The sequence below is a fragment of the Schistocerca nitens genome, chromosome 6, assembly GCF_023898315.1.
Source record: "Schistocerca nitens isolate TAMUIC-IGC-003100 chromosome 6, iqSchNite1.1, whole genome shotgun sequence".
Classification (NCBI taxonomy): domain Eukaryota; kingdom Metazoa; phylum Arthropoda; class Insecta; order Orthoptera; family Acrididae; genus Schistocerca; species Schistocerca nitens.
In genome coordinates, this window is record NC_064619.1 from 393,080,618 (window position 1) to 393,106,090 (window position 25,473).

General features: G+C 38.9%; 1 protein-coding gene across 6 annotated transcripts in view; it reads right to left on the reverse strand.

The window, feature by feature from the left end:
• Positions 1-9,224: 9,224 nt before the first annotated feature.
• Positions 9,225-25,473, reverse strand: part of LOC126262338 (coiled-coil domain-containing protein 124) — a 44,280-nt gene continuing 28,031 nt past the window's right edge. For all 6 annotated transcript variants that reach the window (XM_049958902.1, XM_049958904.1, XM_049958907.1 and 3 more), the window contains exons 3-5: positions 24,135-24,269; positions 10,031-10,176; positions 9,225-9,510 (exon numbers count right to left, since the gene is read on the reverse strand). In XM_049958902.1, coding sequence (XP_049814859.1) covers positions 9,318-9,510; positions 10,031-10,176; positions 24,135-24,269 — 474 coding nt within the window. In that variant the 3' untranslated portion in view covers positions 9,225-9,317. The remainder of the gene's footprint in view (positions 9,511-10,030; positions 10,177-24,134; positions 24,270-25,473) is intronic.

Below are 25,473 nucleotides of genomic sequence, written 5' to 3' on the forward strand. Positions count from 1 at the left end.
AGAAAATGGTTTTAGATGTGGGAAGCCCCATTAGATGTGGGAAGCCCTCAATATCCTGAGAATGGTTTTGAAGAAAGGACAAATTGCTACTTTTGTAAATATGAAAAATGCCTGCAAAAAAACAAAAAAAAAACTCTGATGTTGCATCTCTTACTGGAGGCTTATCAGGAATTCTTCAGAAAAAATAATTAAATGGCAATTACAGAATGGACTTCTCCAAGGAAGCAATCTTTTTCAAATTTTATGTAATGTGTACACAATGGCTACACTGTTGGTGGAATGGTGTAGTTTATTTACACAGCTGATACTGTGCAGCTTCCCTAAGATGAAACTTCATGAAGCATAAGCTGTTAAATGACCAAGCATCTATAAATGGCTTGTGTAGTCAGGACCTCATTACTACTTCCATCTAAAATAACTTGAAGTACATAAGTACATTAAAGGTCAGGCAACACTGCCTCAAAAAAAGGAAAGGTTTGTATAAGAAACCAACTACTTATAAATTAAATGAGAAAATTCCTGATTAGGAATGAGGGAAGGGGTGATCACAGTTTTTAGTGTTTAAGACATCAGCCTTGGCACTCCACTTCTGTGCTCCTTCACCAAAGTTCTTAAACAGAATATTTTATTGCTGGATATCTCAAATTCTAGTCATCTGTCAATCTAATATAAGAGAACTTTGTGAAAAAACAGGAACAAAAAGAGATAACAAAAGACAGACCAAGGGCACCCTTCATATGGTCATCAGCCATCTACACCCAGACTGCAACTTTTTAGCAAGGACTCCACTTCTGGAAGTAAACAAATATTAGAATTACCTTTGCTTTTTCCTGTATAGGAAACTATACTGAGACCTACAATACTGTCAGATGCAGGACATAATTTAAATGATTTAGTGGCTACTGTAGTTTGTTACGTCAGAATGTGGCCAACACGAAATAATTATTTAATGAAACAATTCATAATTTTTCTGGCGCAAAACTCACATGAAAGCACTGGTTTATCATTGTAGTATTATCAAATAATTAGTGCAGTTCAATACCTTAAATTCTCAGGGCTGATAAATGTTATGGAAAGTCTTCCTGGAAATGTCCCTTTTGGCATAAGAATTATTACCATTGTCAAAATACAATTGCTTGTTTACTTCGCTCTTTTCTTTACTTTGTTATTTACCAGTCAAGTTGTGCCTGCAGCAATTACTGTGCATCCCAGTTTCTGATACGTCATTTTTAAGTACTCAGGATCTTCACGGTCACCTTTGTCATGGCAATTCTGTACAGAGCAAGTAATCGATGAGAAAGGATTAAAACCTTTCGATTAGAGTTGAAATTACTGGAAAGAGAAAATAACTATCCTCTCGTGGAAGAAGAAGAAGAAGAAGAAGAAGAAGTGGTGGTAGTTTCACTTGGCCAGAATAGAATCATACTAAAAACTAAATCTTTTAGTCCCTGCCCACTCTTCCAGCCTTTATAAACAATCACAAAGACCAACATTTGTGAATCAACTGATATTATATTGGACCATGCACGACAGTGCTCGATACCAATGTTCCAAAAAGCTGTGCACAAACATGCCATTTTTCGGGAGGGGGGGGGGGGGGTCATAGCTTATCTTGATCACAGAAATAAGGGGTCAAGTGTTTTGAATAGCCCTTTGTCTGCTGACCATTTGTACACCTATTGGAATAACAATTTTACTGGAGCTGTCCTAGAAGACAGCTCAAAATTTATACATTACACACTTCCTCCAGCCCCAGCAAATTGTTTGGTTTTTTGCATTTGTTGTGGTCTAGGGTGGACCTTAGGCAGCTTATAAAAGCACCATTTGTTAACGGGTAGTTCCTGAGAAAACCCCAAAAAACCAAGATTTTTGGATATGAAAAGTACCAGTTGTGGCGATGGTCACTTCTACAAATTCTTTCATGGTAGATCGTCAAAACTGTTCTAAAGACTATATTCTCTGGGAACTTCACAACTTTTCTGATATCATTATCCATTGCCGAGATAAAGAGGTTCAAAGTTACCCTACTTATGCAAGTAAAATCCAGTTTGAGGAATAAATGTAGATTAAATTAAAGTAGTGAACAAATGGCAAGGGTTCCGAGGCTTTTGATCACCATTTTTTCACCAATAAAATGTTATGATGCACTGTGTCTGTATATTGGGCACTTCACACCTGTAAAGGCTGTCTCGACCTGAAAATTATTCGATGGTGCCACCTGGTGGCTTAAGCACCTTGAAAAAAATTATTTTGCCACATGAAATTTTTTGTATTTGCAAAAAAAAAATGTTTTGGTAAACGTATGTGTAGCCTAAAAATGTTGGGAACCTATGTAGGATGACATGCAATACTGTGTTAACTTCATATCATGCACACTTTATGCTTGTTGTTATATGTGGCAAAGTATATAATGTGTTGAAACACGAACTGACAAAATTTTACTAACCCACAGAATTCATTTTATATAAGCAGCACATCCTGCTGTAAAGGGTGGGGGGGAGGGAGGGAGGGAGAGGAAACTAGCTGAAAAATGCCCCTGTCAGCACAGAAGACGTGAATATGCTCGTCTTTAAAAGACACTTACAGAAAAATGAGGAACAAACTGCCTCAATCCTCATTTTGCCTCCCTAACAAAAATGTTAGGGTGCAAACATAGTCATGCTTTTTTTCTGCTGAAAGAGAGTAGCAGGGAACCAGTGAGGATGGGAGAGAGAGAGAGAGAGAAAATGGCAACGAAAGAGAAAGAGAGATGGATGAAGACAATAATCAGTGAGAGCCAAAGATGGAAGAGAGAGCAATGGTCAGTGGGAGATTGTGGCAATAAAAGAAAAATAGAGATGAATGAAGATAGTAGCAGTTGGAGCAAAATAGAAAGGAGACTGTGGAAATCAAAAAAGAGAAATGAATGGAGACCATACATACACTTGGGTGTTATGAACTCCGTCAGAGCGACGAACTTTAACACAAAAGAATGTGCCCACTTCCTCCATCTCCTATACCCACAGTTTCCCAATCTAGGGGGTCAAAAACCAGAGTAAACCATCCTCAAGGACATGTGTGGAGATGAGACAACGGTGGTTGAAGAGAAAGGTAGCAGACTGTGAGTGCAAAAGGATGAGACAATAGCACAGAAGAGAGAAAGAATGAGAAAGACAATGGCAGTGGGACAGAGAGACAGTGAAAGTGACAGAAGAAGAAGAAGACAGTGAGAGAGAGAAGAAGACAGTGAGAGAGGGATGAAGACAGTGACAGCGGGTCACAGACATATGTAGACAGTGATAGTGAGATGGCTGAGTATGAAGGCTTCACTACCAAGAGAGACTGGGAAAAGGATTTAGAATATTCTATGTTAAAAGAGCACAAATATGTTCACATGCCAAAATTTTTGGTGAGGAAGGCAGAATGAGGATTGAGGCAGCAAGTTCCCCACATTTCTGTCTTTTAAACAGAGCACATTCACCATTTCCGTGCTCTCACATGAGCATTTTTCAGCTGGTTGTTTACAATATTAATTAAAAATGAAGAAACAATATTTAAAATATTGCCAGATGGAACGCCACTTTGGGATATGGTATCTTTTCAGGGCAGAAGCCATGGCAAAGGATGTGATTGATCTCTTTAGGGGAGTGCCAGTCTGTGACCAATTCACAATGGTAACAAGTCTTTTGGTCTAAGAATAAATGATACAGAAATCTGTTTTTGAATATTTTACATCTGTAAAGGCTTTCTGAAGATATCATCATCTTAGGCTACTTCAAGTTTCCCACTGCAGATGGGGTGTCCATAGGAGCTAAGACTGCAGGGGAGGTACCTTTTTGTGTCTTAACGTTAACAGCTGTAAAAATTGAGTTATTATTGGTGCTTACCTGTTTCATATGGACAGAGGTTCTCATTAAGCAATCAGAGAGGTGACAAATATCCACAAATGTACCTCATTGAGCGGAATGCGAACAGATGAAGTGGATTGCAGAGCAGGTGTTAAAGGTTTAAGGTGAAAGAACAAAGGCTATGCTTGCCACAGTTCCAGATGTCACTGGTATCATTAATGTGTGTGAACCAGAGATGTGATTCAAGGTGTAACTGAAAATATATCACTAATCATGGAACAGAAGAAAAGAATGAGAACTGCTTAGCAGTCTTTCTGCTGAATTCTCTCTCTCTCTCTCTCTCTCTCTGTCACTGTCACTGTGTGTGTGTGTGTGTGTGTGTGTGATACCTATTTTCTCAGCTTCCAGTTGCCCCAACCATCCCACCACCACCACCACCACCACCACCACCACCACCACCACCACCACCCCCACCCCCACCACCACCACCACCACGCCCACCCTGTTGCTCCTCCTCCACATATCTTCTCTGGCAATCACTCATGAACATTGTAGCCATAGGTGTAAAGGTTTGAAAGTTTGTATGATGTGTAATCATTTTATATAAAAAAAAAGTTAAATCCCATATGCCACTGTGATATCTCAATCAGTTACAACTGCTTAGAAAGGATCCATCATTTATTTTCAGATATTTGTATCAGATAATACAAATTTATGAAACTGATTAATTGCATTGTTGATATGACTCAATACTTCATTCAATTTTATTTGAGACAGACAGAGAGAGAGAGAGAGAGAGAGAGAGAGAGAGAGAGAGAGAGAGAGCAACCACAGGCAATGTTGGTTACCTGTGAGTTATTAACTGTTGTGAGTTGGTACACAGTTGTATCCAATTTGAAGCATTGGACTGATGTGATGCAAGTTACAGTGGTTTTCAGTAACTGAATCCACTGGTTCGCAGATGTTGAATTAGGCAGACCAATTTTTATATGGTATTATTAGAACACGAAGTGTAGTTATGTAATTTTGTGATTACAATGACGAGTTGCAGAGGTACAGCAAAATGAAATGAAAAGTAGGTTCAACATGCAAGGAGAGAATCAAACAGTGGATACATATGAATTAAATCTGTTCTCAAATGCTGTCAAAGGTGAAAATGAAGAAGTAATAGGGTCCATAAAGGAAGTGAAAAAAGCTTCAAGTTTGTTAATTAGGAAAGAAATGAATGAAATTAGAATAATAATGTAAATTTTGTAGACTACTGTCACAATAAGCCAATGCACAGGGTAAGAAAACAGATCACTGACTAAAGCTTCGTTCTTTTGTATCCCACGTAGTCTTGCTGACTTGTATTGTTAGACATTAGTGAACAGCATTTTCTCTGCTCACAATTGTTATAACAATAAAAAGTTGTACGAGATCAGAATATTATACTTTTAATATTTGTAAGTACCTATGTAATAAAGGCCATGTAATCTTGTTTTGTTTGGTGCTGGAATGCTAATAGTAACAAGTAAAAACACATCAAAAGCTTAAAATTGAGTGCAAAAATTTATTGTGTCAGTTATTAATGTAATTGGAAGTAGTTGTGACCTCTGCTTGTGCCATGTATCATAACTCATTGCACCTATTAAGCTGGCAGCTAAGTTACAATTTTTGTGTATTACTGCTTTTGTATAAGATGAATTTGGCATATGATTGGTAAAAGTCTTATATTAAGCTGAAAGGAATCTCATTACACATTTAAATACTTGGTAGCAGCAAGCTCATATCTCAGGTTTTCCAATTACAACTGGAACTGACTTAACGATGTTTGCTAGCTCCACAACTGACGTAAGATTTGTTCATTCATTCAAGTGTCCTGTTCAGATAGTTGGTACAGTTCCATAATATCCTTTTCAAAATAGCCAATCCTTCATCTATTTCAACCATTTCATTTCACTATTTCTTACTAAATAATAGTAGCAATATTTATTTTGACTGAAGGCATTTCACATGCCATATTGTATAACATCCACCAATGAAGCTATAGCATGTACCATATTTACAGCTGCTTCCTGCTCCAACATGGGAGACTTCATTGTTGCCAGGTCAAAGCACAGCCATCCACTTTCAGTTGTCTGTTATCATTTATCACGAAGGGAATACAGGATTCTGATTTGCTGTGCTCATGACATTCAATTACACTGTCAATTTCTAAGCTAGCTCATTCGGCACCATAGGAAGAATGCCAAGTATTCAAAATGCCACACGCCATAGACCAGAGACCCTTCTAATTCACCTCATAATTTAGTGTGACTTATATTTTTTTTTTTACCTTCCTCATTGGTATGATTTGCGTAAGCACTCACTATCCAATAGATTGTGAGATAGTCTTTGGAACGACGCAAGTCGCCCTTTGCAATGCTATTTACTAATTGCCAACTGCACGCCAGAACATGTTAACAGACAAGGGACAAGTTGTACTTAAGGTCCTACTAGGTTCTAAAAGGGGCTATTTTAGCAGTTTTGTGAAGCACTACAGTGATGTGACCACCCAATTCTGGAAACTGACTCAATGTTCAAATACTGCTAACAGTTAATATCAGTACCAATCGCCATTCTACACATTCACTTCTGTTATCTCGTTCTGGAAGCTCTTTTCTCAGGATGCAATGCAAGATCACAAAGCCATTGTTGGACTATGGGGCACTTTGTGTTAAAAATACTGTTCTACCTTTACTTAAAGTAAGAGAAAATAAGAAACTATAATAAAGAATTCATATTTCAATCTGTACAATTATCCAGGTAAATCAGTTTACCACCTCTGATTAACTGCTTGATGTGGCTGAAAATATTTCCCACTGGTATCTGCATACTACTGGTATTGCTAAGTTATGATCTATACAGGCCTACCCCTACCTTTTCATTATGCTGAGTGACAATTTCAAGAGCACATTCTGATAAACATAAAACATCTAACCATTCGTCTGATAATTTTCCTGTAATGATAGGAATTTAAACTTTGTATAAAGCTTCTTATGTTTTTGTGGAGTAAAGTCAGTGAGTGTTTTTCCATCCCCATGTTCTGTTGAACTGTTTTGCTTAGCAACACCGAGCGAGGTTGCGCAGTGGTTAGACACTGGACTCGCATTCGGGAGGACGACGGTTCAATCCCGTGTCCAGCCATCCTGATTTAGGTTTTCCGTGATTTCCCTAAATTGCTCCAGGCAAATGCCAGGATGGTTCCTTTCAAAGGGCACGGCCGACTTCCTTCCCCGTCCTTCCCTAATCCGATGAGGCCGATGACCTCTTTGTTTGGTCTCTTCCTCCAAACAACCCAACCCCGAACCCTTAACAACAACTATATTTAATCTTCATCTCAAGTCTTTTGCAATCTCTTACCTTAAAAAGAGGCCAACTGAAAACATTTCCACTGGGACAGAGCAAATACTACTTTGATCAGAGAATGTTTCTGACAGTTACATGTGCCTGTAGGTTCTTAGCAAAAACATTCAGATACATGCCTGCCATACAGCATATGATTTGCTACTCGCCATAAAGATGACATACTGAGTTGCAGACAGGCACAACAAAAAGACTTTTACACATCAAGCTTTTGGCCAAAGCCTTCTTCAGAAAATATATAATATTCACCAAAGTAGGCACCTACCTCCCTCCCACATACACACACGACCGTTATCTCTAGCCAACTGCAACTGTTGTGCTGCACGAAAGCAGCAATCCAGATTGAAGAAGGGAAGGGGGAGGGATAACAGGATACACGTGGGGTGGAGAAGAACACTGTCTGGTAAGCGTTCGGGGAGTAGAAGGTCGCAGGACAATGCTGCCAGGCATATTGTAGGGTGGCTGGAAGGGGGTGGGGTGGCAGAAAAGGGTGGGGGGGAACAAAATGGAAAAGACAGATGGGTGCATTTGCAGAGTGTGACACACGATGAGGATGAGGGGACAGGAAACCTATGGTCCCCACACACTTCACTCAACAGTTTCCATCTCCCTGTCCAATCACCACCTCTCAATTCATGTCTCCTTACCCCTGCTGGGCACCACACACTGCCAATGGACTAAGAAGTCTTTTCCTCTCTCTGTTCCTCCCCTTTTGCATTCTCCATTCCTCCTTCACAGCCTCCCAACGTTGCACCTGGCAGCCTTTTCCTGCCACCTTGTAGTCCCTGTGTGCTCCACCAGATAGTGTTCTTCCCCCCCCCCCCCCCCCCCAAATTTGTTTTCTTCTATCCTCCCTTTCCCTGCCCCACTCCAAATTGCTGTATTTGTTCAATGCAACAGCTGCAGTCTGGCCGGAGATAGTGTTCAAGTGTGTATGAGGTGTGACTGCTTCTGCGAATATGTATATTTAGTTTTTTCTTTTATTTTCTTTTTTGAAGAAGGCTTTGATCAGAAGCTCAGTGTGTAACAGCCTTTTCATTGTGCCTGTTTGCAACTTACCATGCCATCTTTATGGCACGTATCAATCTGTCTTTTTCACAACTGTTGCTATTTCAACCTAGACTTCCCATTGTTTGACAAAGCATATTATGTGATGCATCAATTACACACAAGCGTGAATACCCCATACCCCTCTTCTGGGTGATTCTCCAAACTCAGTACACATTTATTTAGGGGAATACATTTTGTCCAGAATCAGAAAATTTTCTCCATTTAAGGCAACTGAAAATAAGAACCAACAAGATGGAACTGGTCAGACATTTCATGTGATATACATATTATGCTGCCCACTCCCTACATACTCTAAAGATAGTGTGATCGATTTCCTTACCAGCCAGCTACCTAGCAGCAGATGCCAGCTTTCTGTAGTATCATGGCTTTTCCAACAGATAGGGCACTGTCATAAAATGCCAACAATGTCAGTAACAGAGAATGCTTGAGGTCAGTGGTGGGGACAATCACTTGAATGAAAATTAATGAACTTGAATGAACATTGATGAAAGAGATAAGGGACAGGAATATGCAAAGTGCCTTTTTCAGAGTGAATGATTTATGGAATTTGTCAGTTTCCCGACAGCGATAGAGTGTGTTATGGTTGGATGTGTTTATATTCTTGAAAGTTAAGTAAACTATTTTAAAGAATGTCATCTTTTATTCCACAAGACTTATCTTCTTTTGTCATTAATTTTGTAGTGCAAACATGCACAGACTGCAGTCTAATTTTCTATGAAACCACTGACTGTTGCAAGTGTCTCCCTCAAAGGTCCGATAGTGAATACTTAAGAACAAGATCAGTTCACTTAAAACTAAGGAGGACGAGAGCTTATAACACTTAGCACACCAATTGCTTATAAACCTGCAGCAAACAAAACAGTGAAACTTAATGAAAAACAGTAAAATGGTGAGAAGCTGCAATTACATGGTATTTTACACAACAGCGAAAATAACACATTAAACTGCACTCAGAGATTTAATGCCTCATTTACACAATAATGAAAACAAGTCCACACATCATTTAACCACAAAACTCTAATTATACATTAACTATGACATCAGACGCTGATTGAGGGGATTCTGTGGTGATTTCATCCACTCCTTTCGCAAGATCTGTTTAAGCTGTGACAGTCTAAGTGTAGGATTTTCCATTTTTATACGGGGAAGATTAGCTTCTTCAAATTCTGTGTATGCAGCTTTTAACCGTTTCTCTGGATGTTTGTCAACTCCTGAAGTTTTGTCACTGCAACAAAGAAAAAAGAAAAAATAAAAATAAAATAAAACCACCATGCTTGACTAAGTACAAACTTTAAAAAAACTGGATTATGAATCTGAGAACAAAATGAAAATTTCAGTCTGTTTAATCAAAAATTATGAACTTAAGGAAAAGGAGAGGGTAAGGGATTATTAGAACCACACTTACCCTGACTGACTTAACGAGTGAATGTAAAGGGATCATAGAGACAGTTGATAAGCCATACTAGAGTACAAGAGACAGAGATAATAAAGTTGCATGAGGGAGCAAAACACATTTTATGTGGGTGAGAGCATGACGGTGAGGAGATAAGTCAAGATGGAACAGGAAACTATGGAAGTCAGCAAATCACAGAATGATCAACCAGCATTGTGACTGACAGAAGGTGTAATTTTTTTAGTGTCTAGCCAGGCTGAGGATTCAGTTTGGAAATGGAATTGCACACATTCACACATGTGCGCACACAAGCACGCACACATTAGACAGATAGATAGATAGATAGATTTACCTGAGAACAGCAATGGCTTCATCAATGTTCCGTGCCTCATCTCCTTCAACAACTACTCTATTTATGTTTTCCTCTAAAGGCACTTGTAAGTGTGTCTCTGGTTCTTTAATCTTCAGAGCAGCTAAACGTCTGCGTTCTGTTTCAACCTGAAAAATACAAACAAGTAAATAATGATGGCCATGCCACTGGTAACAAGTGTTATAATTAATGCATGGTTAACATCTTTTATACCTTTAATACAAATTGGAGAACAAGTAGTAAAAACAAGAAATTTGGCTTATCTCCTAAACCTTATAAAGTAGCATAATTTTACACACACTACAGAGTTGAAATAGTAGCATTACATTTATTTTTGTTAGTCACAAAAATTTCAATAATTGAAATGGCTCCTCCTCCTGGACTAAATAAACTGTAGAACTCCCAGTCTTGGTCCCATTTTAATTTATCTACTGAATTAAAATGTGACTAAGACTGAATTCCATAATTTATTTTGATATTGACATCATAAGTATTCTCCAATGATTAGAGGTGCCACATTTCATCTTCTCTGCTGAATCACTGAAATGTAATAAGCATATTTACACCAAGACAAATTTCTAAGTATGGAAAGTCCACAATGGAACAACAAGAAATTTCTAGTATTCTTTTTCATTGTCTGTCCAGGTCTTAACACCACCTCTATGTGGTGAGCAGCAATTTATCCTTCCTCTTTTGTTATTATTCTACATAAAATTTCTTAACTATGATGATTCATTAATGAAATAAGCATGGATCTTGAGCTTTAACTACAGTAGACCTCCAACTTATTGCAACTAGCAGTTACAAATTGAACTGTCTGTCTCCCTCCATTACTTGGTGCAAGTCACTGAAAAAGTCAGAACAACGTTCACTGTTCTGAATAGTCAACACAAGTAACAAATGCGTTCAGTATGGTTTTACATGCAGAATTTGCATAGAATGGGCCACACAGATGACTAGTTTTCTGTTTGCACAGTGATTTCTTCAGGTTCCTGGTGAATCATTCTCACACACGCTTCACCATTCTCTGCTAACTATCTCAGCCAGCCTGTTCCCCCACCCACCAGATAAACATCAAATCTCATGGCATGTGTTCCTCACTGAAGCATCACTGATGACTCACATTTAGTGAATTTGAGGTCACAGAATGCATGCATTGCTGCATTATATGCCATGTTATAACATACTTGACCTCTACTAGTGACAAATGCAACAACGCCACAGTGTGTATTACAAATCAAAACTTGCAGGCATGCTCTATCCACTGATTTATGCCAATTTTCTGCACACCTTGTAGTTTTTGCATGGTAGGTTTCTGAGACCCCAGAGGCACTTATGAATAGCCCTGTAAGTAATGGGTTACCTTAAAAAATTAATAATGAATATAAATTGGTACAATGTATTAACAAGTTAGTGTGCATATTTTTGAAACTAGCAATCACACAAAAAGAAAAAGTTAATGTTAAAGATGCTCAAGCACTGTTTTTGCAATTAAAATTTCCATCAATATGCACACACACAAAATAGGAACATTCTCCATTTTCACCCATTCCTGCTTTTATGCTGCGTAATGAGCAATGGAAAGTCCAGGTTGAAACATCAACAATAAAAGGAAAAGGACAGATTGCTACTTATCGTAAAGGTGACATGCTGAGTTGCAGCCAGGCACAATGAAGAGATTTCAGATTTAGCTTTCGGCTGAAAGTTAAATCTTTACAGGCTTGCCCACTGAAGCACATTGTACTTGTGTTTACAAGGAGCACATTTCAAACTATCTGATGCACCTTCACTAAAGGGTTACAGCACTCACAATATATACCAGCTCAGTATAGAAAGGGCTGAATCCATGTAATGTGCGATCTTCCTTGATAATGCCTTATACTTTTCTTCATAACACTTCTACCTGCAACTACATGTGCAGTGTTGGACTAGTAACTAAGTCTTATCTTTTCCATGGCCATGATCAGTTTAAGACCCAAGCAATGTAATCAGTCGCTTGGGGCGCCAAACGGAGAGGGGTGTGAGAGGTGCACATAGTGCAAAATTTGTACACAGGATGTATCATAATAAAGAATCCATTTCCAAGCCCATTAGATTTAAATTTATTTTGAAGCCCCAGGAATATCAACTAAAGTGCGCGTCATTTATGTTGGCGGCCGAGTTTAGGTTCGTTCTGCGCATCTGCCGTCACAAAACACAGTCAGCCAATGAACAGAGAACGACGTTGCCAGATCTCGACTGCAGTGCAGAGCATGGACGAGTGTCTTCAGTTTTAGAAACGTTCAGTCATAAATAAAGTAATAGAACAAAAACAATGTCTTGATAGCAGACTTTCTTTTATACTGCTTTTTCACAATAAAGAACAGCGGTAATTGTTTATTTCCTATTGTACTTCGACGAAGCGTGAGTAATTCATAGCTATACCAACAGTGTTTGTCAGTATTTTGTGTGACGTGTTATAGTCCTCATGGCATTATGTAAGTGGACGAGCCGTGATAGCGTAACGGTCAAGGTGTTGGGCTTCTATGTGAAAGGTTATGAGTTCAAACCTTGTGTGGTGCTTAATATTTTCATGATTTAAAAACAATATCGAAGTGCCTTACTTCACGAATTATATTCGTTTGAATGCAATTTTTTGAAATTTCTAGTGCTTTGTCTCTTCATTAACCCTTTCACTGCTGCAGACACGTGCTCCCCGCATTCCGCGCTGTGGGCGATTTTGTCATCACTGCACTGCTCGCCTGTGCAGACACATGGTGTTCCCACTGCTTTGACACGCTTACCATTCGATTTCACAAAAACTATTTGGCCCAAAAATTTGATTTTTACACGGCTTCTTTGACTGATACCTTCCCCCCATAAATGACTTAATTTTGTTTCGATGTTCAACGCAGTTATTATGCAGCATTAAATGTAGTAAACCATTGCACGAAATTTTGAAGAGTTTGCAGAGGTAGAAGTCCATAGCGTATACTTTCCGTATGGTCGATTTTAGTTGCCACAATGTTGACAGTGAAATGTGGACAAGATACCTAAATTTCATATAAAATTTACTGTATAACAATATCTCATTTAATTTAAGTACCACATAGGTGTCGTATGTAATATTGAGAAATATTCCGTCTTTCGCGACTGTAATAAAAGTTTTATTTACACCGGACGCGTTTGGCTTTATTTTAAAGCACTTCAATCAATGAAAGGTATGGCACATACACAATGGTACTCATGTTCTCTTTCTTGTTTTTGTTCCACAGTTGCAGTTTCACCAATGGTACTGAAATATATTCCTCTTCTGCAACTGTAATAAGCAACTTATTTAGACCAGACGCGTTTCTCTCTTTTGAAGCATCTTCAGTGGACAGTATTTGTCTCCTCCATTGCCAAGTCACCTTTCGTAGTTTTGTGCTGCGGTAACACAATATTCAACGTTTGTGTTGGCTGATCAGTGTTTTAGCAAATAAATGATGTTTGTGTGTGCCACACGCAAAAATTATATTTGACATAGCTCAGAGCACTTCACTGATACACGGCATATTCAAGTCCTAATGTTTTTGTAAGTCCACAGTTTTGTTTAATGTATTTTGTCTACTTCCTTTTGATTGATTGAAGTGCTTTAAAATAAAGCCAAACGTGCTCAGTGTAAATAAAACTTTTGTTACAGTCGCGAAAGACGGAATATTTCTCAATATTACATACGACACCTATGTGGTACTTAAATGAGATATTGTTATACAGTAAATTTTATATGAAATTTAGGTATCTTGTCCACATTTCATTCTCAACATTGTGGCAACTAAAATCGACCATACGGAAAGTATACTCTATGGACTTTTACCTCTGCAAACTCTTCAAAATTTCGTGCAATGGTTTACTATATTTAATGCTGCATATTAACTGCGTTGAACATCGAAACAAAATTAAGTCATTTATGGGGGGAAGGTATCAGTCAAGAAGATGTGTAAAAATCTAATTTTTGGGCCAAATAATTTTTGTGGAATCGAATGATAAGAGTGTCAAAGCAGTCAGAACACGATGTGTCTGCACAGGCGAGCAGTGCAGTGACAAATTCGCGCACAGCGCGGAATGCAGGGAGCACGCCTTTGTAGCAGCGAAAGGGTTAATGCGGCCGTGGTGGCTGTACTTCATGAACTGCGCGCTCCCCCCCAAACGTAAGCTTGCGAAATATGCTATACTATGGCGCTGCTTCTATTGGCGCGTGCGTCGTGGGCAACTGGCAACGCAGCAATCTCCCGCGTCTGGGCGGGCATGCGCGAGCCGCCAAGATAAAAGAATTGAACTATAGTGTGTGAGGGAGTGAAGGAGGGAGGCACTAAATATGTTGCTCATCTAGAAAAATGGAGGAATGGGCAATAAATGAAATATTGCTTGTATGAAAAAAATGTTCTTGAACTTGTCCTGGCGGTACCATCATCAAATGCCAGAGAAAAACGTACATAACTTTTTCACCAGTTCAATGGGTAAAGTATGCTCTGCGAAATCAAATCCCTCCTTTTTGCAACTGAGAAATGATGATTTGAATGTTGGTGGGCTTTAGGTGTCCTGTCTTTTTTTTTCTTCTAAATATATTATTCCTCTAGTGACCTCAATTGTAGCTGATAAACAATGCAAGTATTTTTAAAAAAAAAGAAAAAAAAGATGAACACTGCCAAATTTGTAGCTCACCAGCTCACTGCCATAGCAGTAGCAGACAGTCAATGCACAACGTGGCAAGCACATATCTCTGGTTGATGGCACATCAATAAACATAACACTGTCATAATTTGTAAAGCGAATTTCAGTTTCCATTAATAGTTTCTGTGACACAATTGTTCAAGTTACTATTCACTCAAATTTGTAACTCAGTTAATGTTCATAATAATTAGCAGTGGTTGTGAATAACATCTGTATTTGTGCAGCTTCCAGGATTTTACAGTAATGTGGAATCCAATTAACATTTTCAAACTTGCAAATATGAAATATGAAGAATGTGATGTGCAATCGAAATCACCTACTTCTCCTGAAGATCTACATAATATGTGTTATGTATTAGTTAATTTGTTGGACATTAATTTGAATGATTTCAACATTTCATTAGAATTGGGAAATGACAAGTATTTGAAGGAACACGATATAACTTGTACAATTTCATGAAGTGTGGCTCGAAAAATGATCGTTGTGCTAATTAAACTCCAGAACACAAATAGACTACCTTCCAAGTCCAAAGAAAACGTGCAGCAACAGCTTTTAATGACAAAGAAATGGTTGAACTTTTTTTTTTGTTTGTTAAACAGGAGGAGGACAAATCAGTCAAATTTAAGTGGTGAGTGTCGCTAATTTTGTTTTGTAAAATCCTGAAAATGAATTATATAAATGGAGAAAAGATTTACATGATGTACAAAATATGCATCAACATAAAACTCACAAAACCATAAAAAAAGAAAGAAAGAAATGACTGTTTACCTACAATGTTGCATCTGAAATGTCTTGTTACCACTTGCAGAGAATAATTCATTGCTTTCATTGTACTCTTAGTTGGACATAGAAACACCTCTGTCCTCAGGAGGATAAAAAGACGGTCAATATAATTCGGATTCCATCCACATCTAATTAGTGTGATTCAGCCTCTAGATAAAACATTTTTCAACTGTGTCTAGCCTTTTCAGTAGCCCAGTAGCCAGAGACTGTGTGTGTGTGTGTGTGTGTGTGTGTGTGTGTGTGTGTGTGTGTGTGTGTGTGCGCACGCGCGCGCGCACGTCCATCGAAGGCCTTGGTGGCCGAAAGCTCACTTTCTTTCCTTTTCATAATATTGTTACTTTACATACAATTTTCTTTACAGTGTAAAGAATTTTTCAGAAAATCATCAGACAGTATAATTTCCAACAGCTCTGTCATTTCAGGTTTATCAGCGGAACAGTATTGTTAAACATCAGTCATTTCTGCAGTGTCAATTTGTATCACCACATTCTACAAATTTGATCAAGTACGTCTGGTACACAGCACAATATGCGGAACAATGATCACAACAATTTCTTACTTCATTCCAGTTCTCTATAATTAAAACTAGTTAATTACTGTGAAGTGTCTGAACGCATTAATATTTTGTCAGGTGTGCCTGGTGTAAAGAAAGAAAATCTTTCATTTCATCACTCAATAGATACTTTGCATTTTTGAGACAATTTAAGGGAATAAACAAGGAAATGTCTCATTGTTAATAAAATATACATTATTAAAAATTTCATACAAACTTTGCTACAAGAATTGTTATAAAATACTCAACATCAATCAAGTAATACCCTGACTGATGGAAGTAATCTGTAATTCAACATCACACATTGCCTCTATTTTCTTTCCTCTGCTACTCACTGGTATAGCAAATACCTCCGCAACAGTTTAGCTGAGATATGAATTGCAAGTTATTCAAAAAATTAATCATTTGAGACATGTTTGGTATGGTGTAAGTGCTTAAAATTTTTGTGTGTCACGCGTTGGACTTCATGCTACGCAGTGCTACGTTCTCATGTCATGGCTGTATCTGCTTATTCACCAATTGTACACTAGACAAGAAGGGCTGTACAAACTGCCATAATAAATGGATCTTTGTGCACCAACGATGAGTAGCTTCAATATTAAAAAAATAAAATAAAATAAAATAAGAAATAATACTTGCAGTGTGCCTTAGCGGCTAAAATTTTGACAGTGCATTTGTTTTGCCGCAGTCTTCCTGTGTGAAAAGTATCAGAGTGGGTTTTGACACATCTAACTGCACCATTCCCTCATTAGATGGCCCTGTTAACAACCTAATCTCATAGTAAACAGCACTGATGATTTTAAAATATGACGACCAACCTTAGCCACAGGTCACGCGTGCATAGTCAAGACAGGACCACATAAAAGCCCTGTAAAACTGAAGCAGTCTTCTATCTGCTCCCCATGAGCTGTGGCCGAGGTATTTTAATATATTCATTGCCTTTAGAGCTTTGGCATTTATACTCTTCAGTGTGGCAACCAAGTCAGCCTCTCATCTCCTCACTGTATTTTTAAAATTGAGACCAGTGTTCCTCATTATAAGAACAGATAGGTTATAAAGGCAACAGGAACAATTAAAATTAATACCAGCACATTTTTCCCCAAAGAAAATTTAGAAGCTATGCTATCTGTTCACTCCTCCAACTGTTTTATCATTAGGTGCAGCTGCCAAGTGGTCACTGCAAAACTGAAGGAGCAGCAGAATACGGTAAAAACACCCACAAGCAGTGAACATAAAATGGGAGATTTAACTGCGGACATAATACTGTTGATTGCTACACTCATGCTCATAACTTAAGGATAATGCCAATACATGGTGAAAAAACGCTCTGGTGGGCGGTTTGTGGGTTTAAATCACCTCAGGGTATGACCATGCAGTGCATTTGACCTGCGGTCGTCGCACGTTGGCACTGGCAGCAGTTCCCATACGCAGAGGTGTGTTAGTGCATGTCAGAGTACAGTGCAGACATTTTCAGACATGCTAATGGTGACTGTGTGTTGAAAGGCTCAAAGAACACACATTGATGACGTTATGAGGGGTAGAGTACTAGGGCGACTGGAGGCTGATCAAACACAGCAGGTCGTAGCACGGGCCCTCTGTGTGCCACAAAGTGTGATGGCAATGATTCCAGCAGACAGGAAACGTGTCCAGTGCTACAGTACAGGACGTCCACAGTGCACAACACCACAAGAAGACCAATATCTCACCAACAGGGCCTGCAGACGGCCATGGGGTATTGCAGGTAGCCTTGCTCGGGACCTCACCCAAACCTGTATGGAGGTCGTGGTTTGATGGTGTGGGGCGGGATTATGATTGGTGCATGTACACCCCTGCACGTCTTTGACAAAGGAACTGTAACAGGTCAGGTGTATCTGGATGTCATTTTGCACCAGTATGTCCGCTTTTCAGGGATGCAGTGGGTCCCACCTTCCTCCTGATGGATGATAACGCATGACCACACCAAGCTGCCATCGTGGGGGAGTACCTTGAAACAGGCAAATGGAGTGACCGGATTGTTCTCCAGACCTAAACTCCATCGAGCATGTTTGGGATGCTCTCTGTCGACGTATCGCTGCATATCTTCAAACCCCTACGACACTTCAGGCGCTCCGACAGGCACTGGTGCAAGAATAGGAGGCTATACCCCAGCAGCTGCTCGACCACCTGATCCACAGTGTGCCAACAGATTGTGCAGCCTGTGTACGTGCATGGTGATCATATCCCATACTGATGTTGGAGACACGCACAGGAAACAGTGGCAGTTTGTAGTACAAGTGTTTCGGGACGGTTTTCTCAACTTATCACCAATACTTTGGACTTACAGATCTGTGTCTTGTGTGTTCCCTATGTGTCTTTGCTATTAGCGCCAGTTTTGCGTAATGCCACGTTGTGTGGCACCACATTCTGCAATTATCCTTAATTTATGAGCATGAGATTATATCAAGCCAAGTCATACATAAAACGCTTCCCTGAGGAGCCATACTCTTTCCCATATTCCTCTTAAATAGCATCACTGACCTAAAAAATTGTCTGGAATGGAAGGACCATATAAATATGGATAAACGCCCTGTGAAGGCTTGTTTGTGGAGTTGTCTGAGAATATTAAGCTTCAAAATAGTGTCATAGGCCCTCTCAAGATCAAAGAAGATACACTGTCATTTGTGAAAAGTGCAACACTGAGAAGGAATTACCTGAATAGCACCACACTTTGTGTAAGTGGCGACGGGTGTGCAAGCAATATGTGATACATTTTGCAGCAAGTGTCAGTTTGACAGGGTCAGTGTTGCGCCTAGTGTAGTCAGTGCTGAGCTGTCACACAAGGTAGAAACAATACAGTGAAGGCCAGTATGCCTCGCTGAAGTTAAAGGGAGCCACATCGGCATGTGAGCAAGTTCAAACGAGGCAGAATGATTGATGTCCGGGAAACGATATTGTCATACCATGATATTTCAGCTCGCACAGGGCATGCTGCTACGATAGTGACGCGTGTGTGGAAGCAGTGGATAGAGGAAGATCGTATGCAGCGATGCGCAGGAACTGGACCACGGAACATGACCACAGCACGGGATGACCGTCATCTTGTCCGCATGGCCATTACGGACCATACAGTGTCATCCACAGTGTTGGCTCATCACTGGAGCACTGCAACAGGTGTGAACTTGTCTGTATCGACAGTTCATCACCGTCTGCTGAAGGCTGGGCTGGTTGCACACATGCAATTATGTCAGCTTCCATTATCCAGAAACCACAAGCTCCTCCGACTGCAATGGGCACCTGAACACCTTCACTGGGGTGCCGAGTGGCAACGTGTGATCTTTTTGGACGATTCCCACTTCAGCATGTGCTACAGTGATAGCTGCATATGTGTCTGGTGGTACCGTGGTGAGCACAACCTGGAGGGCTGCACTGTGGAGCAGCATAGTGGATAAACACCAAGTGTGACGGTTTGGGGCACCATTGGTTACAACAACCGATCTCATCTCATACATATTGCGGGCACTTTGAACAGCAACTGGTACCCAACGGAGGTTGTGGAGCCTGAGGTACTCCCCCTGCTTCAGACATCTCCACACGCCACATTTCAACATGTCTGGGATATGGTTGGTTGGCACCTGGTGCGTCACAGTCCTCCAGTAACTGGTGTCACAGATTTCTGGGCTCTAATAAAAACTGTGTGGAGGGAAATCCCTCCGCAACATATTCAGAACCTTATTGATTCAATGCCATGGCGTATAGCAGCTCTAATTGGCAGTGCATGGTGGCTGTATGACATACTGAATGGTAGGGCTCAAAGGACATGTACAGATTTGAAAAGGTAATCATTTGTTACTTGTCATGTACCTAACCTGTGGTATTAAATTAATTGATTCATGCGTTTCCTACTTGGTGTTGCAATTTCCACAAACATTAGTGTATTTATAAAGTACTGTCTGCTTAGGGAAGATTGTTGTATTTCTCCTTTCAGCAGGGTGAATTTGTCAAAGGTTGAACAATACTTTCTAACCAACACTGGAAGCGATTAAGTAGTCCTGCGCTCTTAGGACCCGGTCAGACACTAGTTGACCATACATTCTACCATTTTTGCTGTGCAGCTAGTGTGGGCTCCACTACAATGACTACTGCACAGCATGTGGTCCTTCCCTGGTTTCAGACAGGGTACTGAAATTACCTCCCTGCAAAAGGTGAGGAAGTGACACTCTTTGTTCCACCATAGGACTTGTTGCCCCTGAAGGACTCTCGGACATGTGTGTCAGCAGCATGATGGATTATGCTTGTAATGTGACTGATCCAGTTCTCGATCGTATATAGGTGTTCATAACAGTCAGCTGGTTGGTAGTACAGTGCCTGTTTGCCCTCATGAGCATCCATTGTGGCAGCTTCCCTTCAGGTATTGCTCCATCTGGGATGTGGATGGAGATAAGGAAGTTGTCACTTGAATGCTAGTAATTTACCACTTCCCACTGAGCAGTATTTATAATGGTAGGAGAACAGAAAGTGAGGTCAGTGGCAGCGAATACCTTCATTGCATTGCTGAAATGCTTTCTACTCCCAGTATAAAGACTTTTAATCATGTGAGCAAGAATAACTGCAAACTGAGCAATCATTTAAAGCTAACATAACCAGATCAGCAGAATGATTGCAAAATCCAGCAGGACACAGTTACTCAAAATTACCACTAATTTCTACATTCTAATATGGCAGATTAGAGCAATGATGTAAGCTCTACAAATAAAGGTTTGGCGTTTTAATAAAAACTTTTAATGGCAACATGATCAGATTTATAACTACTAGATTAAGCTTCACTATTAATGGAGCATTTGTCATTTTTCCATAACCATAATACAGCTGCACTATCATTATTTACAGTAATTGCAGGTTATGCCCTCAGTTACATATTAATGACTGCTTATACAAATATAAATATACTTCACAGGCATTTAATTAAACTAGTGAACAGCTTTACCTGCTATAATCTAAATTTTCATTTCATTACCTTCACTATGACTACTATATTTCATGATTCGTAGATACAATCATTAAAATTAAAGCAACTGGATGACAATGATACTGAATTCATGAATGTTTGGACTTTTTAAATGTTGAAGTCCATACTTACATGATACCAGAACAATATCTAGAAATTTATGGACTTCGACTATTAGATGCAGATAACCAGACAATTTTACTTATAGATACAGCATCAAACTTCCTAGATTCATGAGCAATACCCACACAAGGAATTAAGATTGATGCTACACCTGCACAATTAAATTGGGGAACATTTACATTTAACTGACCTGGATTATTCTTTGGTCAATGTTTAGAAATTTGTGGAGCAATCACAGGCTTATACCAGTTGTAACTGAAAGGCCTTCAGTAAATCTATTAAGTGATTATCTAAAATAGTCTGAGGAGTTAGTTAAAATATACAATTAGAGTGTCAATGTAAAATAACAAAAAATGTAGTACACCTCAATCATCAGATGGTAAAGCAAGTAATAGTCTTAAAAAAAAAAACACCAGTAAATTAATGCCACATCTGATTGGGAAGCATTAATCTGAATTCCTCAAATACCACCACTTGTGTGACTTTCTCTATTTACTATATTTTCTACTGTTCTGATTTTGTTCCATCAAATAACCTAATGTCATTTAAACAAAACTATTAAAAGAGAAAGAAAGAACTTAACCTGAAAATGGTAACAAACATATTCTCAATATTTGATCCATCAACTAACATTTCAATTTATCATTAAAATGAACTGGAATGTTCTTAGGACTACTATTTATCGCCTCATTAATTTGACTATCACCATCACAAATTAGTATTATCTGAAATAAAACAAAATTAACTTTACATAATGGATTTAAAACACTGTAAGGTCCAGAATTATTTAACGGCACAAAATTTTTCTCTGTCTCAATTTTTATTATACTACTTCTAACAATTTCATACGATTATTTCCATATATTTTTACAAGAACTAGACATCTAGCATTAACATCTACAATTGCTTTATCTATACGATTTAAGTTTTATATTATTTGGATGAATTAATCACATAAACCACTTATTAACACACCTAGTACCTCACATACACCTCCTGCATTAATAACATTTATGGCTCTAATTGAAACAATCAGAAATGTTATTCATCAAGGAACATTTTAATGCAACCCAAATGTTGTAATTAAATACAATCTTTTATTCTGCTCGTGTTTTTATAATAAATACAACTGGCAAAATTAATGCAATTCGGACATCGAAAATTAAGAAAATTATGGCAATTAAGCAAAACTGAAAGGAGAATGGTACTCGTGCTGATCTTTTTGGGTCAAATCCACATTCAAATGGTGACCTTTTTCTTGGTCATTAATTATTTTTGTATATAGTTGTTGCAAGTTTTATAACAATTACTGGTATATTAAATATAATAAAAACTCTTGTAGATAAAACTAGAATTGTTTTCCTTCATTAATAATCGAGCTTTCTGACTGGTAGTCAACTGTATTATTTATACTAGAAAAACGATTATCTACTTAATCAGTAAACTGAAATGTGTAAGAATACTCAAACTACATCTACAAAATGTCAATATCAAGCAGCAGCTTTAAATCCGAAGTGGTGTCTTGGTGATAACCGATTTATTGAGTGTCAAAGAAAGCATGTTGTTAGGAAAATTATTCCAATAATAATGTGAAGTCCATGGAATCCCTTAGCAACAAAGAATGTTGATATATAAACTGCATCAGTAATGGTTAAGGGTGCCTCTCAATATTGCTCGCTGATGACCTAGCTTTAGCACCCTCCGCGATAAATGATCATCATCAATACTGCTTGTCATATAGTAAAATCCTAGTAACATTCTGGTGAATAGGCCTTGTAATGCACATGTGAAATTAGATTCTATAAGTCAATGATGGGCTCATGTTACATTTACTCCCGATGCAAGAAGAATAGCTGTATTAAGTAACAGAATTTTTATAAGGATGAAAGGTTTAATTCCTATTGCTGGTCATAATATTTCTAAGTCAATAGTAGGTGCTAGTCTTCTACTAATGAAAACTCAAAGGAATGATAAAACAATAAAACCTCAGATGCAATGAATAGAATTGTTCCTCAACATAATATAATTTTAAATAAATAATGTAAGTAATGCTTGGTACATACCTTCTTGAACTACATCTCGTCATCACTGAATTATTGTAAGTAGTGTAATCCCAAATCTATTGATGAAAAGGTCAATCAGAGCAACAGTTCTAGGATCAGGAACAGCTGAATGATTTCACTTATTTCATATCAGCATTGGAATTAAACTACTCACAATGATTCAATTCTGAAGAGATATAATTTGAGAAGGTACATAACGAGGATTATATAAGAATTAGCCAACAATGATCTTGTCTCCATTCCAATCCCGGGAGCGGAAAGACTTACCTTAGGGGTAAGGCGCGCACACACACACACACACACACACACACACACATCCATCCATCCATCCACACATATACAGACACAAGCAGACATCTCACAAGCAGACATATTTTTCCCCCCCTAAGGTAAGTCTTTCCGCTCCCGGGATTGGAATGACTCCTTACCCTCTCCCTTAAAACCCAAATCCTTTCGTCTTTCCCTCTCCTTCCCTCTTTCCTGACGAGGCAACCGTTGGTTGCGAAAGCTAGAATTGTGTGTGTATGTTTGTGTGTCTATCGACGTGCCAGCGCTTTCGTTTGGTAAGTCACATCATCTTTGTTTTTAGATATATTCTTTCCCACATAGAAAATATATATTTCCCCCCCCCCCCCCCTCATGGGTGGCAGGAGGAGCTAGGAGGAGACAGCTAGACACAACAAAAATATTACTGGGAGTATTCCAAAACTAAAACTTGCAGTAGCTCTATTGTATAAATAAGTGAAGTGTTCCAGTACTATGCCACAATACAGTTTAAATATGCTTAAGCTGAAAGCACTTCTCTACAAATAGATTCTCTATTTCAGTAGAATTAAGATTTACAATTTATAAAAATGACAGTTGCTGGACTACCAATTTAAAAAATACCTGAATCTGTGCCTGAGTTATTTTGGCAGCTGGCTGCTTATTTGTAGTCTGAATGGTTTTCAGCTCCTGTTCAAGGAGTGCTTTGGATTCAGCCTTTTTTTCTAACACTGCTTGTTTCTTCCGTAGCTGTTCTTCCTTGAATGAAAAAACGAAATAATTACTAACATTTAAACAAACTAAAAAGTCTACTTACAGTTTCAGAAATGTACAAATAAATGATAACCTAGGGTTTTCAGATACAATCTTAGCACTGCTAAGCTAAAACATTACAACCACTAAAAACTGACATTACGAACTGCGACACTGGATGCCACCTGGTGGCGTTGCAGGCACATAACGCAGTAACAAAAGTATGTATGCAGAGTAGACACAGACAGGGGATCACCCTAGCAAAGAAATGGGCTGCAAATAGGGAAACCCATTGAGATAAGTGAATCTGACAGAAAGCAGATTATTATCATGCAGAGCCTGTGAACGAGTACCTCGAATATGGCGAAGATTGTTGAATGTTCATGTGTTACTGCCGTGAGCATCTATGGAAAGAAGAACGACACTGAAACTACCGCTAGGCGCTAAATGGTTGGACGTCCATGAGTCATCACAGAATGTGGGGCTTGGAGGCTTGTCTGTTCTGTAAGGTAGGATACATAGTGATTTGTGGCATCTGTACCAAAAGAGCACAATGCTGGTGTATGAACGTGTTTCAGAGCACACTGTTCATTGTACATTATTGAAAATTGAGCTACGCAGTAGACTATCCCTATGTGTTCACATGCTGACCCAATGACGCGATCAGTTATGAATGCAGTGGGCACAGGACCATTGGGATTTGACCGTCATTCAATGGCATCGTGTTGGCTCTTCGGGTGAACCACATTTTTGATACACTAGGTCAATGGTCATATCCACAAATGTCATCATCGAGGTGAACGGTGTGCAGCATGCCACAGAAGCAGACTGATGGAACAGTATTATGCTATGGGAGACATTCTCCTGCAATTGCATGGGACATGTGGTAGTAATCGAAGACACTGACAGTTGCAAACCACCTGTATATCTGCATCCTTTCATGTTTGATGTCTTCCCTGAAGGCGATGTCATCTTTCATCAGTATAATCGTCTGTGTTTCTGAGCCAGAACCATGCTACAGTGGTTTGAGGAGCTTTATAGTGAACTCACGTTGTTGTCTCAGTGACCAAATTCACCTTATGTAAATCCTTGGAACCCATCTGGGTTGAAATCGGGCACCATCAGCGTGTACGTAAATCAGCGACTTGTTATTTACAAGAGCATGACCTGTGCATGGCCACAAACATCCACGAACATACCAACAAACTGT